The 17,459-nt window shown below is 35.2% G+C and overlaps 2 protein-coding genes across 6 annotated transcripts; one reads left to right on the forward strand and one right to left on the reverse strand.

Annotated features, from left to right (window-relative positions):
- On the forward strand, nucleotides 1,060–8,521 carry LOC109327041 (protein EMBRYONIC FLOWER 1-like). 3 transcript variants are annotated; one of them, XM_019560024.1, is made up of 6 exons: nucleotides 1,061–1,558; nucleotides 2,535–2,746; nucleotides 3,279–3,622; nucleotides 3,950–5,226; nucleotides 5,632–7,170; nucleotides 8,070–8,521. In XM_019560024.1, the coding sequence occupies exons 2-6, from the start codon at nucleotides 2,652–2,654 to the stop codon at nucleotides 8,088–8,090; spliced, it is 3,276 nt and encodes a 1,091-aa protein (XP_019415569.1). In that variant the 5' UTR covers nucleotides 1,061–1,558; nucleotides 2,535–2,651; the 3' UTR covers nucleotides 8,091–8,521. The 3 variants fall into 3 exon arrangements, with proteins under 3 accessions (XP_019415568.1, XP_019415569.1, XP_019415567.1); XM_019560022.1 differs by having other exon boundaries at nucleotides 1,062–1,558; nucleotides 3,956–5,226; nucleotides 8,071–8,521; XM_019560023.1 differs by lacking the exon at nucleotides 8,070–8,521 and having other exon boundaries at nucleotides 1,060–1,558; nucleotides 5,632–8,015.
- On the reverse strand, nucleotides 9,378–16,364 carry LOC109327026 (target of Myb protein 1-like). 3 transcript variants are annotated; one of them, XM_019559994.1, is made up of 11 exons: nucleotides 16,267–16,320; nucleotides 16,104–16,209; nucleotides 15,340–15,418; nucleotides 15,110–15,208; nucleotides 14,902–15,015; nucleotides 14,511–14,671; nucleotides 13,130–13,211; nucleotides 12,453–12,538; nucleotides 12,090–12,284; nucleotides 10,425–10,912; nucleotides 9,378–10,145 (listed from the first exon to the last, which is right to left on the reverse strand). In XM_019559994.1, exons 2-11 carry the CDS (start codon nucleotides 16,202–16,204, stop codon nucleotides 9,562–9,564), a joined length of 1,989 nt encoding a protein of 662 aa, XP_019415539.1. In that variant the 5' UTR covers nucleotides 16,205–16,209; nucleotides 16,267–16,320; the 3' UTR covers nucleotides 9,378–9,561. The 3 variants fall into 3 exon arrangements, with proteins under 3 accessions (XP_019415539.1, XP_019415540.1, XP_019415538.1); XM_019559995.1 differs by having other exon boundaries at nucleotides 10,425–10,909; nucleotides 16,104–16,364; XM_019559993.1 differs by having other exon boundaries at nucleotides 16,104–16,364.

Here is a 17,459-nt window from a genome sequence, read left to right on the forward strand (position 1 = left end):
TTGGTCTAGACTTTACTGAATATATATAACTATTATGAAGGAAAAAATAAAGGAGGGGTGTGTAGGTTGCATATAAATGGGTCATCTTATTTGGGCATATATGATTGGTACGTTTGGGTGGGTGAAGGGTTTTGGGCAACTATGGAAACTATATACGTACAACTCTTTTTTCTTCTTCATTGCTTTCATTTTATATTACCATATAGGCTTTACATACACTTTCATGTACTTAACATTATTTTTATATGATAGTTATATTTGAAGATAACAATAAATAAAAGATTAGTATGTTAGTACTTGTAGTGTGACTGATACTCGAACTAACAATCGATGTATCGCTTCATTCCAAACTCTCTAGTACTCTAATCACCTTATGGCACCCTTCACAATACACATACATAAACTACTTTTAGATCTACATTTTTTGTGTACTATTAAATGTATCTCTTCATTCTTTGAGTATGAAACTAATCTCTTCTTAGTTGTGTGGTTATTACCCATTCCAAAAAGTATCAGGAATCAAATCATTGACTTTTGAACATCCTAATATTGTATATCATTAGACCAAAACCTTATTGGTCTTTTAGATCTACATTTTTTGGGTACAACCGGAAATACTTTTAGATCTACATTTGAGTAAGAAATCAAAATTTTATAGTCACGAAAAAACATTCAAGGAGATTTAACCATTCCATATTATAAATGTTCCGAGCCAAAATTAAAATTAAAATTTACCATAAACTTTTGTTACATACTTACATTCACTTTGTTTAGATGGTTAAATTTTCCCATTGCATTGAAAACTATGACCTGAGAGACATTAAAAATAAAAACTATAAGTTGAGAATATCATAATTCAGAAGAAAAATGCCAAAACTCTGAAGTTACCATTGGTCCACCACTTCTGTGAGAAAGAGTAAAAATTGTGTGACCTACAAAAACGTTAGCTGCTAGGGTTAAGTTTCCCTTAGATCTTTCTAATTATCCACTACAATTTTTTTGGTAAAAGAAAAACCAAAATAACCTAGGGTTTCAAATAACTCTCACATAGAAACACTCTCTGAAAGAGAGAGTGCAATGCACGCACCAATAAGAAGTGTTTAATGTGGAAATGGCATCAGAAGAAACTTTAACCTTCAATGACACGAAAGGCACAAAATTATTGAACGCGCGAGTGTTCATCATTTCCGCATTCGCCAAATCGCTCTTCCCTAATATTCCTTTTCTTTCACTATATCTTCCTTCGATTTCATCCATCAAAGTTGAAATTGATTTTTTGTGTGTGAAAGATTTATAGTATATATGGAAAAGTACTTGAGATAAGAGAAAATTACCGTAGTTTCTCACAGGAAGCGCGTGACTTCAACATTTCCACGTTCTACGCTCCGATTTTGATTATTCCACCGTCGTTTCCACCGGTAACCGCTGCTGTAGCTGAATCCGAGATCCTTCAGCTGAGTTTCGCTGCTGTCGCCGGAAAAGAGCTTGTTCCGGTTCGGTTCAGTTTAGGTTCTCACTGCTGATCGAATTTGGAGAGATCTTATGTACTGATTCACAGGTTAGTTTTGGTGAATCTTGTTCTTATTCTACAGATTAGTTATTTTTCGAATCGGTGATTGAAATCGTGGAAACCAGTTATTGAATGCTCTTGCAGCTTGTTTTTATTTTTATTTGTTCTAGATATAGTATTAATTAACTTCACTATACTGTTCATGCTGTCTCCACTTCAGCTTTTACTCTGCGTCTTTTTCCAGTGTTTCCTTTCCCTTTATCGCTTCTATTTCACACTTTTTCTATTTTCCCACTCCGTTAATTCCAATTTCTATGTGAGTTAATTTTTTTCCCTTTATAACATGTTAATTCATGAGCTCTATTAAACCCTAGATTTTGACTACGTGTGTATCGTTTTGACTTTTGAATTGGGATTCGCCAACTATTGAGTATCTTTTATGAGGTATGTTTCTTACCTTGCTTTGATTCTTAATTCTTATACTCACATAAAGTTTTCTCTCCAACTTGACTGCTCCCACCTTCAATTTTTGTAATGAACCCTGGTGGCACCACACCATGGTCTTGTTAGTTGTGTGTGTCTCTATATATTTGAGATAAAGATATGTTGGGTTGGGTACTTGTTTGTGGTGTTGTGTCTCTCACATTCAATTATTAACTTTGAGCATTTGTTTGTTTCGTTTTATTGATGGGAAACTAGGGTTTATGAACTTTCATATTTCTTGGGTTTTATTATTTTATGTGATCAATCACTGCAAATGGAGTTTTTATCAATTATATACTATTTTATATCAGACCTTGCCTTTGTTTAGGTTGTATATTCTTTTTATTTCTCAGCAGCTTTGCATAAACCCTAGTAGTTAGTTCAAAGCTTGACTAACATGTTCTCATATGTTTCTGGTTTTTTTCTTACATGTGTATGGATCTGTCAGTGTAGTCTGATTAATAATTGCCTGAGATAAAATTCTTATATCCTTTATTTCCATTTTAAATGTTAATTTAAATTTAATTTAATATGTGAACAGGAAATACTTCATTTTTGCTTCTAAATATGGTTGCTTGTTCTGTGAGAATGTGCATGCATGCATAGTCGTGGAGAATAACTTAGCTTGTGACGTGATTCTAATACCGCCACTGAGATCATGGGATCATATATCCAGATTGACTCAATCTATATAGACCTCACCAATTCTGATGGTAAGAGAGAGGCAGGCAAATGTGAAAATTTCTCTATACGGTAAGTCTTGATGCAACAGATTATTACAACAATCCTACTAATCATGCCAAGGACTAAATTATGGCTTTTAGACTACATTGCTTTATTATGAGCCCCTCTTTTGTTTGTTTATTATTACTTGTTTATCATCACCACATTGCTTTATCATGGCTCACTTCTTTGTCTAGGTTAGTTATACTTCTGCTTGTTTTTTGTGCTATATTGTCGTCCAGTGAGGGTAGTTCATCAAAGTCTACTGTGGATTACATTTTTCTAATCATCACACGAGCTCCTGGTGTATTTTTAGTCCTGCATGTAACTAAAAGTTGGAAGCCAATTAGTTAATACATGAAAGAGGAACTAGCTATAAATAATCAAATGGCCGGTGATGCCTAACTATAGAAAGTAATCATGCATGTCATAGTATTGGGTATATATTATATTCTTTCTTTTAATAAAAAATAAATAGAATTACACTTTCTTGCGGGGAATAAGAAGCTATTTGTTTTTCCTCTAAGAATCCTTGACACTAATTGATTTATTCTATGTACAGTGGGTATGTGTCTGAAATTCACAAAAAGGACTGGAAAGCTTGTTGGCCATTTCCAATATACGAGTCTGAGGAGAATACATCATGCCCACAACTAGATGATCCAAAATACAGATGCTGGTGTTGTCCAAATTGTCCACAAGAAAGTGCTTCCGAAGACATCAATAAAGATGATACCAACTGTAGTACTGCAGCTCTCCAGTCTGCTACTCAGCAAGATCCAATGCCTAACACTCTTGAGAGAAGAGAAATTGATCTAAATACCTATCCGGGCTGTGACAGTGATTTCTTACCATTTAGTAATGAGAAAGAAAAGAAAGCTGGAGTTGCACTCAACAAAAGAATAGGTAATCTCAATATCAGTTCTATAGGTGTATCTTGTTTGTTATTTTACAGTATGTGGTTTGATTTTTTGAGTTCCTTCCAGACCTCTAGATTGACTTGGAGGGTAATCTCAATCATCCAGTAACTAGTGTTTCATACCTAAAATTTGTCCAGGCCTCATAAAAGAAGTGAACATAACAAAAAGATTTAGGTTCAACTTAATAGAACATGTTACAATAAAGCAACAGTACTTATATTTTTTTGTATTTCTTAATGAGAACTTTGTGTAAACTATAGTCATAATGGCAGTATTTATCTCAAAGACTGCAACTTAAGTGGATGTTAATTTGGGACAGGCTGCAAAGATAATGGAGTTTCTGGTGTTGAGCGTGCTAGCAATCATAAATGCATGGATAAGAGTTCTTCTGAGATTTATAATGAAAGAACACCTTCTGCAGATAACCAATGCCAGACAGAATTAATCAAAGTTTGTTCAGTGTTGGGGGACATCCCAACTGCCACCAAGGCAGACAAGACAACTAATCACACAACTGGACCTCCTCCTTTATATTCAGTTGCTTGTAATCGCAGTGTGCCTTCAGGAAGTACGCGCAAAATAGTTGAAAGTGATTTTCAGGGCCTTCATCTGGAAAAGAAGACCGCTTTTTCCCGTAGGAGACCTCGAAAGGTGCGCTTGATGACTCACTTATTAAGCGAAAAAAGTGATCTGAAGACTGACAAGTTAACTATACAAGGATCCCCTTCCCATGGTACTTCCAATGCTTCTGAAGGTTCACAGTCACACTCAATGATCCCAGGTAAGGTGGATACTCAAGGAGAGTCGACTCTGACAAATATGTGTCACAGTAAAAAAAGGAAGTTCATTCTGGATGAAGCACCTGGTCCTGAAGATATGTGTGTTCAGGGGGTTGCAATCGAAGTTCAAAAGGGTGATGCAACCAAATACAAAGATGTGATGGCAGGAATAGGTTTACAAGATGTCACAAGGGGATTCCAAAGTAAATCTGAAATTGAAAGAAACCATATCATGGGTAAGAAGAGTAGAAAGATTAAAGTCATTGATAATCACTTAATTCCTGAGCCACACCAAGGAAAGCAAAGAGTAAATGAGGACACTGTATATCCTGCGGATAAGGCGTATGCATCTAAAACTCTTTATTCTAGATTTACTCCTCGTGCAATCACAGAGAAAGGGATGGATAAATTTCCTTTCCATGCTCCAAGAACAGAAAATGAGTTTAGTTTATCCAAGGGAAAGGGGAAAATATTGCAAACCCATAGGGAGATGGGTTCTTTATCCTGTCAGAAAAATGCCACACTTGTCAAGAATCCATTTGCATATTCAGGGGGAAAAATCATGTCAAATATGCCGGTAACCATTCCAATTCCTTCGGCCCAGGGTACATTGAATGGAAAAGGAGTGGAGGAGGGGCTGCAGCATTCTCTAAACAGCCAATTGGCAGTACAAATTTACGACAAAAAATGTATCCATCAAACTGAAATTCGACTACCTTTCGGATTGCCTTTGCAAGAGGACACTTCGAATGTACATCAACAGAAAAGGAAAGACAGTGAAACCATTGTCTATGGAGGAGTTCACTGTGAAGTAAGTAGCTGGATCCCTTAATAAAAGGAATACACATTACCTCTCATGATGAAAACGAGATGCATTTAATAGTGATATGATTTATTTATTTTTTCGTTATGGTTAAATATGAAATGGGCAGAATTGATCCTTAGATTGTCAAGTGTTTATGCATGCTAGTTTATTTAGATTCTCATATGAATCCCCATAACATTTTTTGTTGCTAATTGATAATGGGTACAAATTGATTTTTGTACTCCCTTCATGCACCATTCCTTTTCAGTTTATTTGTTAGCAATGAACCAATTCTATAAAATTGAACTTCTTGAACCTGAGATTTTCATAGCATGACTGCCTTCTTTTATAGAATCTTGAACAATTCATAGTAAACATGTTTCTCAGATGATCATTGTTATCCTTTTGAAGGAAACTACTGGTGCGAGAAACAAAGAAAAAACTGTTGAAGCCGTGGAAAAATTGGGTGTTTTGAAAAGATGTAGCGAACAAACAGTGTTGTGTGAGGAGGGAGCACTAGATGACATACCCATGGAAATTGTGGAGCTTTTGGCAAAGAATCAGTATGAGAGGTGTCTTCCTGATGCAGAAAATAGAAGCTCCATTTTTGAAAAATCCACTGTCAAAAGGAAAATACAGATGACAGATGGTTGTAGTGCATATGGCAAAGGCAACTTGAGCTTGTTAAAAAAGGGGCAGAAGAAAAAACATGAGGGTGCCCATAAGAAAAGCTTCACAACCACAAAAAGAGAGATTGTTAAGCCTAGCAAAAGAAAGTCAGTTCATTACTATTCTCCATTTGATGGAAACAATTTAGGTACGAATAATGCACGTCCACTTGGACCCCCCTTTCCACATATGGGTTCTAGCCACCTTGGCAGTGCTCGAAATTGTAACTTCAATGGTATTATCGAAGAGTGTGGATCCTCTAATGCTACTTTGCAAGCCAATGTAGGATGCAGCTTACATAATACTATCTTACAGCAGGATAATGAAGCTTCTCGCATTTGGGCATCTTTGACCTCAAATCATGTTTCCCTAGGATATGATGTACCCAAAATGGGTGTTTTTCAGCCTACTAGTGCTAGTGTGGACATCACTTCAATTCAATCTGGTGCACTTCACAAGCAGAGAATGAGGAGGGATATTGATCTTAACTGCAGAAACTTGCATGTTGCTGGCCCAGAAATGCTTAATAGGAATAAAGGTCCTGGAACCGTCAGCAGGACGACTGGAAGATTCCCATTTCCTGAAAAACATAACGGAATGGAGCCTTATCAAAATTTGAGGGGATCTGTGGATGTGTATTCAGCTGAAACAATATCAGCCATGCATTTACTTAGCCTTATGGATGCAGGCAAGCAGCCGCATACATCCTTCAATGAGGGTGCCAAGGCTCAAATGCTTAGAAGACCTTACCATGGTAATTGCAGTACCAAGTTGGAGATTGGTACATCTAAGACCCATAATACCCCAAAAAAGCAATCATTCGATTATTACAGCAGAAGTTACTTGTCAGATAAATCAGGTGGTTGTTTTCTAGGCTCTCCAACCTTTGTTCCATCTTCATCAACCCAGCGTGATATGAAAATTTTAAGAGATGATGGTGCCTTTGCTGGTCAAAATTCAATAGAATTTGGAAAGAAAGAAAAGGCGAAGAGCTCAAACTCATTCTTGCATGATAGATTGGATGTTCGTGGTACCCGTAAAATAGAAACTCCAGTGCAACATAAATTGGATTTTCGTGGTACCCGTGAAACTGTGTTGCCTGTGAGAGTCACTTTGGGGAGCTCATGTATGGTGAACAAAAACCCAGCTGATTTCACTATGCCAGAAACAGGGAATGTCTACATGATCAATGGAGTGGACCTGAAATTCGAGAAGATTATTTCCAAGAAGAGGCCCCACTTCCCAACTCCACGTGGATGCAAGAAGCAGAGAAATTTGAAGGTAACTAAAGCGAAAGAACATTCAAAACATTGAAACCCTTTATTATTCATTAATCTGGTAGTTTTTCAGAATCTCCCAGTATTTCATGCTAAAGCTCCCTATTGCTATTTCCATGATCATAAATTCTATTGTAGTTAAGAACTCTTTTGTTGCACAAACTGTTGAAGACCTATATTGCACTTTATGACTTCATATAATTTGCTTTGTTTCAAAAGTAGGATATTTTTTCCCCAAAACTCTGAACGGGTACAAAGGTGGAACAAATTTCAATCCTAAGCAGTTAAGCCCTTGTAAACTATCGTAAACCCTCATCACTAGCCCACTCCGAGGAGAAATTATTTAAGCCATCTTCTGTGTTGTACATTTGTACCACTGCCATTGCTATAAATAAGTCCACTTTCTTATTGTTGTAACTCTCTAGTTTGGATTTCAAATTTGAATATTTTTTCCACTTTTAAGGCAAGTAGGTGTGTCTTGTACTTAGGGCAGTGGATATCTCTCCATTATTAGTGTTTTTAACCTTGAACTAATTTTACAGAGATTGGTTTTTTATGGCTAAGCCAAAAGCTTGAGGAACAGGAATAAATGATTGTTTCTAAGGTTGACCAGCAGGCTGTTTCCTTTCTTGATTTTTTTTTATAGTTTAGTGTTTTTCCTAATGTTTAATAATATCAATCATGTCATATTTTCCTTAATGATGATTAAATTGTTAAGAATGGGCTAAAAGTAATTGGATTATCGAATAGTTTGTCCTGAAATAATTAGAATGAGCTAAAAGTAGCCTTGATTGTTTGTTTGCATCATTATCTGATCCTTTCATTCCTTGAGCTTTTATTAAGTTTTACTGAGAATGTTACCAATGCTAGCTAACTGGTATTTGTTATCTTTAACTTTTGTAGAAAAAATATGCTCTTCATTAGCCAAGAAAGAAGTAGAGAGCAAGAAAGAACCTTCAGAAGATGTCAACAGAAAAATGGTGCTGATATTGATGTAAGGTAAGGATGGAGAAAGGAATTCAGAGCAACTGCATTGCAAATTTCCCCACCCCTGCTGCTATTGAAATAATCTTAGACAAAATCTCTAATAACTAATGGACATGGTAATTCTGATCTGTCATTAAAATTTGTCTGCAAATTGGAATAATTATGTTGCTAAATCTGATGCATTGCGGTCCTTAGCGATTAAAATAGTTACTAGTATAGGCATCCTGCCAAGAATTTAGACACTTTTGGATATGTATAATGGCACAAGTTAATTGACATCAGAGAATTCATGTTCAATGTTACCATGCAATTGTGATTAGAATTTATAATTGTTCACTGGAAGAATATCATTTACAATTTAGTCACTTGGATATTACTTTTGTTAATATGATCTCTAAATCTTCAATATGTCATCTTTGTATGTTATTAGTTATTACTTCACTAACAAAAAATGGGTCAAATTATTAGGGGGTAGGTTGTTTGAAACTTTGAAGATTGAGGAATCAAATAGATAAAATTGATCTAAAAGGAGTAAATCGATATGGAACAACCAAAAATGTTAGTCTTCATATCCTTTTTGGTTTCCCTTTTTTTTCTTCATAAAGATTTATGGGATTAATTCCTTGTATAGCAGAAGTTCTACTTGTGAGTGTATTAACATAATCTTGTGTGCTTGATTGATATCCAAGTTTCTCATAAGTGAAATTGTGTGTTCTCCAGAATCTACATGTTAATATGTTATATGTGCAACCCCAATTTTGCGAAATTGTTAAAAGTTAATTCTTTAAGAAATGGTTTCATGATTCAACAACAAAAAAAGGAAATGGTTTCATGTAAGGTATAAAAGTAATTTGGTTTTATTTTCCCTCCCCTTGCAAATGAAACAAGCAAAATGTTATTTTCCCTGGTTTGAACCAAACACAATATAATTAAAATCTCTCCCCTTATACATTCCCCTTTTATTAAAATCTCTGCCCTTACATTCCCTTGTTTGAACTTTGAACCAAAAGCCTTGAGAATGAAGGTGAGGAAATAGGGAACAAATTTTTATATGGAAAATTGTCTGAAAACCTAATTCATGAATTTTCACCCATAATTTTAAGAGGATGGCAAAACGACTTAAAACCATAAAACCTCCCATAAGAAAAGGGAAGAGGAAATTAAATGCCAAAACTATAATTCAACTCTGTAGCCCTGGCCATAGGATGCTCTCTAGCCATTTTCTCCTTTCAATTTTCAGTCATTTCCTTCTAGAACAAATTTACATAATCTAATGCCAAATGCCAGACAAACAACACTATGTGAAAATAATAATAAAATAAATATACATATATTAAAAATAATATAAGTAGAATGAAAAATGAGAAGAGTTAGCAAACATGTGAAAAATGTAAACCCAGTCAGAGTTCTACATGCTACCAGCTTGGCCAGGAGGGGCTTTTGGCTTCACTTTTGCCATGTTCACAAGGTCCCCAAATAAATTATCCTCGGGTTTCGAAGGCTTCCCAGATGGCGCATAAGATGCAGAAGCAAGCTGGTGAGAGTTTCTCATACCACTATTATCTCTCATAGATAGACCATACATTTGCTGCTCAACATATTGAACCCCTTGTTGCTGACCATAGCCATATCCTGTGAATTGATTGCCATACATCTGTACTGGATACATGGATTGCGGATACAAGGACGCCACGGGAACATTTTGCGTATGATGTGGAACCATTCCCATATAGGGACCTGCAACACCCGGAACATACTGTGGCTGCAAGCCGACTTGATTGCTTTGACCAACATGGTTAACATTTGGCTGCATATAGATACTAACAGCATTGCCATTTCCCATTGCTTGAGGTCCCTGAGGATATGCAGCATTCTGTACCATTTGAGTGGGTGGCGGTGGTTGTGGATATCGAGTGCCTGCGACTGAATTATCATTGTCTGTGGGTTGAGCTTCCCAGGGAGGCAGCGGCAATGATCCAACATTTGGTGTACCTATTAACCAAAAAATAAAAGAAAGTGAGTGGCACAACAATGTCCAAAACATGAAAACACAAATCCCATACACTAGCATTCTCTTCAATTCAACCAGTCACCACCAACCCAGCAAATTACCGGCGGTCAGTTGGGAAAGAAAACATTGAAGACTTTTGAATAACCACATAAAAGCAGTGATCAAAATACATCACAGCAATTGCTAAAATGAAGAGGATGTAGTTGTGAAGGGATTTCAGCCAAACATAAATTTAACCCAATAAAGAAGCATAAATGCACCATAAACTGGTGAAGGTGGCTGTTGCTGTTGTGCAGCCTGACCATTCCAGGCAGCATCCATGCTTTGTGTATATGCTGATTGCTCGTACCGAGGTGACCCACCATTTGGCACACTTCCGTTGGGGTAAAGTACACCTTGAGATATGAAAGCCTGCTGTTGTTGAAATTGGGGGCCTAATGGACTGGTTTGGCCAGCAACATTAGTTGGCTGGGCATTGGCAGAAGTTGATGCATTGCTTCCATTAGAAAACATATCAAAAAGTACAAGAGCATTCTGCTGAGACATAGGACTAGCTGGCTGTTGTTCTCCTACAGGAACAAGAGCAAGTGAAGTCTCTGCTTTTGGTGAGTTATAGTCATCGCCACTGAGCAGGTCCAATTTGGGATCAACCTTTGCAGGGAGAGCTGGACCGTTTGATGTGAGGGGTGCAGGAAGCAATAACTGATTCAATGTTTGGGACCCGGCTTCAGCACCCGAAGAGGATCTACTAAAATATAATAAAAATGAAGAGCCATATAACCAGAAGGCACCAGACAGGTCAGGTTATTGTCAAGTCAACTTGGAATGCAGTATCCTAAATGAATTTACTTTTGCATGGTTATACATGAAACACCATAAATGTGAGTCTGCAGTCATAACTAAAACCTTATGACCTAGTTCATCATGGCAAGAGACTCATCAGCTGATTACTTACGCAAGAAGTAAAATACAAAAATGGAGACTTCTGACAGTGGCACTGACATATAATACCCCAATTTCAAGTGCAAATCTGAAGAAAGACAGACTAACAAAAAGAAGAACAGCACAGAACTCCACAAACCTTAGCTTTAAAACTAACCACAAGAAATCATTTTCAATTATATTCTTCATAGCAATGACATCGATCCAGTAGAATGAATATAAACCATAGTAACATGATACGTAGTTCTGTTCGGTATGGGCACGGATACGTGATAAGCGGTATGTCACCCTGTCAAATATATAGTACGTTGCGGATATACTTGGTTGGTACATTTTTTGATTCATGGTACTTTTTAGTAGATACACTTTAATTTTTTAACTTATTTATGTTTATTATGAATAATTAAACAGACTAAACTATATGCATTTAAAATAAATCTATAACCACGTTTAAAGGAAGAAACTTCACACATTTATAACTAAAAATTTCCATTTTATATCAGCAAGTAAAATGAAGCTCGTATCTATTAAAAAAGGCTCATCTTGTTAATGAAAGATTAGTTTTCTTTCTTCCTCTCTTAAACTACAGCAGCCACCTCCTGATATTTTTTTCCATCGGTTTTGGTTCTCTGCTTTCTTCTGCATCAAGCCTTAGCATATTGATTCACATCCTACCGTATTTCAAAATGTAAAAGAGCCAGAAGACGGTTCTCGCAAACTGGTTCATGTTACACCGGGGGTATGAATGAATCATGTGGCTGTGTCACTGATATAAGCCACAGTCACGACTCCAACGGCACAGATAATTTGGAACTTTGAATTATAAATATCTACTTTGCTAAGAAAATAGCATCATAAATGAGATTGGTTCCAATAGGGTAAAAATGAGTTATTTGAATTCTGATTGGGCAACTTCGATAGTCAAATTTGACAATGCATGTAGAGAAATAATGGAGATCAATAACAAAGATTGGATTACCAACCCATGAATTTGATTGCTAGTATTTCCAGTATCAACCAAAGGACCATCAACATCTACAAGTGCTCCAGTAGGTTCAGGCTTCGGTTTCTCGGAGTGATTTTGAGCAGAAGTTCCTGAAGCAATGGATTCATGCTTGGCCAGTAGACGCTGCAGATCATCATTCAAAGAAAGCCCTTCGCATAGCAGTGACTCATCCCTGAAAAATAAACAGAGAAATGTGATAATAATAACCTAGATATTTTTCCTTTGGATTTAAAGAAGAAAATTTAACAAAAATACACTACACATGAATCAAACATATAAAGAATACAAAATAAGGCCATTATTACATCATAATGATAGGAAAATGAACATCAGGTCTTACGTAGTTGAGTTAACAAGGTGTACCACTCTCTGCTTGTATGTTCGACATTGCTCCACCAAATCAACAATAACCTCCTGACTAAGTCCCTAAAAATAGAAACAAAGGTCATACATGAATTATCACGTATGAGTTTGAAATTGAAACATGATAATCAATAGTCTCTTGAATTTTAATGTTTAAAAGAGGATATACTTAGGGCCTGTTTGCCCTGTGGGTTCAGAAAGGCCACATCAACTGCCAAATTAAAGTATCAAGAGCCCACTTAACATATCAAAGACCAAATTTACTTCGCCAAGTCACAATTTTCATATCAGCAACTTCTATGCAGTTTTAAGCTTGATACCAAAACATTTAACTCTGTTTATAATTGTAGTATCAGTAACCATCAGTTTCACCACCATAAAACAATTTTCTCAATCCTGTTAATAACTACCCTAAGCATAAATTGGCAGTTATGTTTGAAAAACTACAAGGAGGGGAACGTCAACAGAACTTCAAACATTCAGGGATTAATTTCACTCAACAAATTGTTTAGGGGTGGAAAAAAAACAGAAAAGAATCCGAAGCACAAAATGTGCAACTAGGTGAATACAAGACATATTAAACAATTGAATAATTAAAAAGAATAATTTCATCTACATACATCATAATTAGAGTGTTTGAATTGAACAACTTACTTCTTTATTACCAGGATCTACGGCATTGAGCATTTCAGAAAGAACATCCATAATACCACGTGCATTCTGGATTTCAGTCAAACTGGACATAGAAATTTCAATTAAAACAAGTCAATGCATAATTACATTGTAATCAGGGACATATAGCATAATTTTTATCATCATCATATCACAATAATAATAATAGCTCTTGCAGATTTGCATATAGCATTATAGTCTGATCTTAATAGCAATAGCTGTACATACAAACAGTACTATATGCTTATTAGAAAGAAACAAAGGGAATGTAGCTTAAATCCATTGAAATTGATCCAGCACAAGTTCTTACAGTTTCAAAGAAACTGATGAATGTATCCACACTAGGAAAAAACATGTTGTTGGTACTATCATATAAAGAAACAGCCAAGAGGGAGCTTTTAAATCTAATTACTCATTCACTCTTTTCAGGTACACATGGATCTAGAAAAGAATACAACAACCAAGCTTTTATCCCACTAGGTGGGGTCACTTACATGAACCAAACAACGTCATAATGCTCTTTCACAAATTATGCCATTGACAAAGTATCAATAATTAAGTTTTTCTTGGTCTCCCTCTTTTTCTAGGAATTGAACTAATCTCTATTTAATCTACTCTCTTTATGGGGACTTTTACCAGTCTCTTCAACACATGTCCATACCACCTAAGGCGCAACTCTACCATCTTGACTCTACTATCTTTTCTAAGTTAAGAGTTACTCCAACTTTCTTCCTAATATATTCATTTCTAATCATATCTTGTCTAGTGTGTCCACTCATTCAATGCAGCATTTTCATCTCTGCTATATGAAGTTTATTCTTTGGTTGACATTTTACTGCCCAACATTCTATCCCATACAACATTGTAGGCCTCATAGATGTGTGATAAAATTTCCCCTTAAACTTGAGTGCTTCATAAACCCGCCTATGTGTGCTTGATGATATACATAGTCAGCCCTAAGTCAAAATAAAAGGCGAATATTGTTTTAGACAGTTGACAGCCTACATAATTTTTTGTTGAATATCTATGATATGGATCAACGATGTATAGATCTAGAAACGAATAAACAAGTTTTTTATGTAAAAAAACATTTAAAAATGGATTACTTCCTTAAACTAAATTTACCATATTTCCGGAAAAAGATTATACAACAGTCATCTCAATTTAAAAAATGGGATAAAAGGCAAGTGAAATTATAAAATAAAATAAAAAAATATAGCTTTAAAATGTGACATATGAGCTGCAAATAAAATTTGTCATGGACAACAGATATAGTTGTGATACATAACGAAACTAAGACTATAATCAACAACTTAAGGCAACTTCTTTTTAGGTGATTACAAGAAAGGAAATACAAATTTACCTTAGGGTTGGAAACTCAGACTCTACAGAGGATTCAGCTGTGTCCTGACGAGCATCAGGGTCGCGTATATTTTGAGGGTATGATGTCAATGGATGTGTTTGTAGCGGTGTGAATATAGGTGCAGATTGCTCAGACCTTTGAGGGAATACTGCCCCAGCCCGCTGAAACAAACAAATCCTTAAGAATAAAACAAATAAACAGAAAAACTTACAAGGCTTGTACATATATTCTGAGTGTAACCATTAACACTCAATTCCGGTAAAAGCAATCAGATAGAACATTATGTCCAAAATAAAAGTTCTAATGAACTGTTTTTTCCCCCTCATAATGGTAAATGAAGAGGAAATACTTGGCAAAAAATCTGTAAGCAATTAGCCTGTGGTAAACATACCAACAGTTCCTTGTATGCAGCATAATATTGTGGATATCTTGCCCTTGGCCCTCCAAAAGCTTCTTGCCATGTATCAATTAGAATCAGTATCTTCTCTCTAACATGAAGATCAGGCTACAAATGGCAAGACAAATAACAAACATATTTTACAAGATGGGGGCAATTATAACATAAAGACGCTACAAAAACATTTAAGAAATATGAATACCTTCTTCTTTACTATTTTCACCATCTCATGAAGAACATCTCTCTCTGCAACATGCATGTGAACAATGTCCCCACAATTTTTTATGATAGTCTCCATCAGCTAGAACATAGCAGTAGAAAACCAAATGATCTTTTCTAGTTGTTAAAGATGATATATATAAATCCCAAAGCAGCTGGAACAGTGTTAAGATATGTGTAGAAGAAGCATATAAATTATGTATATGTGCTTACAGTTAGTGCAAGAAGTTGAGTCTTAGAATTTCTACTTCCAATCCGCTTCTTTATACCCTTTACAACATCCTTGGCTTGCCTAGTAAATCATAACCAACTTGATTTCTCAACTTGGAAGTGCAAAGCAATAACAAAAACTAAAACAATTATAGACAAAATGAAGAGAAAAAGAACAATCCATTTACAAACTCGTGAGAGTATAGAAAGACAAATCTGCACAAATTGAGGCATGCCACCCCTTTCTCCATTAGCAACAAACAAATAGTACTTGAAATCAACTTAAAAACATAAGAAATGTGTATATTTAGATTCGGAATTTCGAAAGCAACAAATTCCGAAACATAACCGAATAGCCACAACCAGTTGGATCACATTTAAATTTGTAGAATTCATAGTAGCCATAATTCTGGTGAAATCACAATGATCAGAGGAAAAGCATTAGCTCGAATTCAAAATTTCATAATCCAAGTTATTTTCTACTCCATTGATGTTAAGGCAATGCAAAAGTAAAATCGCAACAATCAGAAGAGGATCACCCTAAACACTAATTTCATTCTATTACTTAGCTACCAGAATTCATTCATACAAATCAGAACATAAAAGGAACCTTAGTCATTCACTTTTTGTTTCTAATTTTGGCATTAACTAACCACAATAACAATGAACTATTCGATCAAACACAAACAAATTCGGAAGAAGAATAAGAAAATTAAATTGCGCTTAGAAAAACGTGTTGTGGATTAAAACACAATGAGATTAAATACCCAGGGTCACGGTTGAGTACGTCACAGATCTCGATATTCAAAGCCCAATCAGGACCGATGAGCATGTCGCTCGTGGCACGCGCCACCAACGGATTCACCATTTTTGCTCGCCGGTGAAGAATCGATCGGAGGATAGAAACTTTTCCGGTGACCGTGAATGAAATTCCGATGAAATCGAATGTTAATTCCGGTGATACCACATCACATGATGTAACAACGTTTTTTCTTTGTTTATCTCTGGCAGGTGGGTATACAGATTAATTCCGCTGAAGAAAAAGTGGGGGTATAATCGGAATTAAGAGAAGGGTGCATGACGCAAATCCAATTATAACGCTCCACGTGTTGGTGTTGATGGCGACGTGGTTCACTTGCATTTCACCTGAACTAAAACCTTGCATCATATCTTGACAACAAAAATTTGAATTAACATGTTGGCTAAAGAGAACAAAATGTATGTATAAAAGTTTTATATATTATTAATTTATTATTTATTTTTTAATTATTTTTTTATTTTTTAAAAAATTAATAAAAATAAATAATAGTTTCATTAGGTGTAAATCTTTATACTCAGAATATATAAAAATAAAATATCATAAGAATTATTGAAAATAACTAATCTCAATTAAGTTTAGGTATATCAAATAACTATTAAAATGTGAAGTTTGTCTCTGTCACAAAGTTGGTATGTCTCTTTGAGATTGGTGCAAAATAAATAAAACCGGTGATCACTCCATACTGCCACTTAAAATAGATGTACATAACTTTATCTTGTAAGTATTATTAGCAATTTAGGCAAAATTTATGGGTCGTCAACCCATACTTATTAGGTAGACCGTGCATAAAAAATGAGCACATCCATTTTAGAATGTTCATTTAACATGTCCTATTTCTTCACTAATATTTCAAACGGGCTGCTTGCGAGTATTATTGGAGAAAGTATTGAACATGAAATATGTAAATGTATATGTCTTTTGCCAAATATGAAAAAAATATATTTAATTTGTTATATGAATTTGTATATCAAATATGAGAAAATACTATCATTTTTTATTATATACACCTATATGTATTGTTCCTTTTGTATTTTGAATGCAAATTATATATCAAATATATTTTGTATTATACATATGCCTTTATATTTTGTATGTAGCGTTCTGTTTGTATGACTAGTTGTTCCGATAAATATTTGTTTGTAAGCAAAATGTGTATTGTTTATTATGTATGATTAATGTATATTCATTCATATATTATTATATATTTTTTGTAATTTTATTTAGAGAGGCCCGCAAGTCCGTCCTGCTTATATTTAAAGTGAGCAGATCATGTTATTTCATATCATATTTTAAAATAGGCATG

This window comes from Lupinus angustifolius, chromosome LG14, assembly GCF_001865875.1.
Source record: "Lupinus angustifolius cultivar Tanjil chromosome LG14, LupAngTanjil_v1.0, whole genome shotgun sequence".
Taxonomy (NCBI): Eukaryota; Viridiplantae; Streptophyta; class Magnoliopsida; order Fabales; family Fabaceae; genus Lupinus; species Lupinus angustifolius.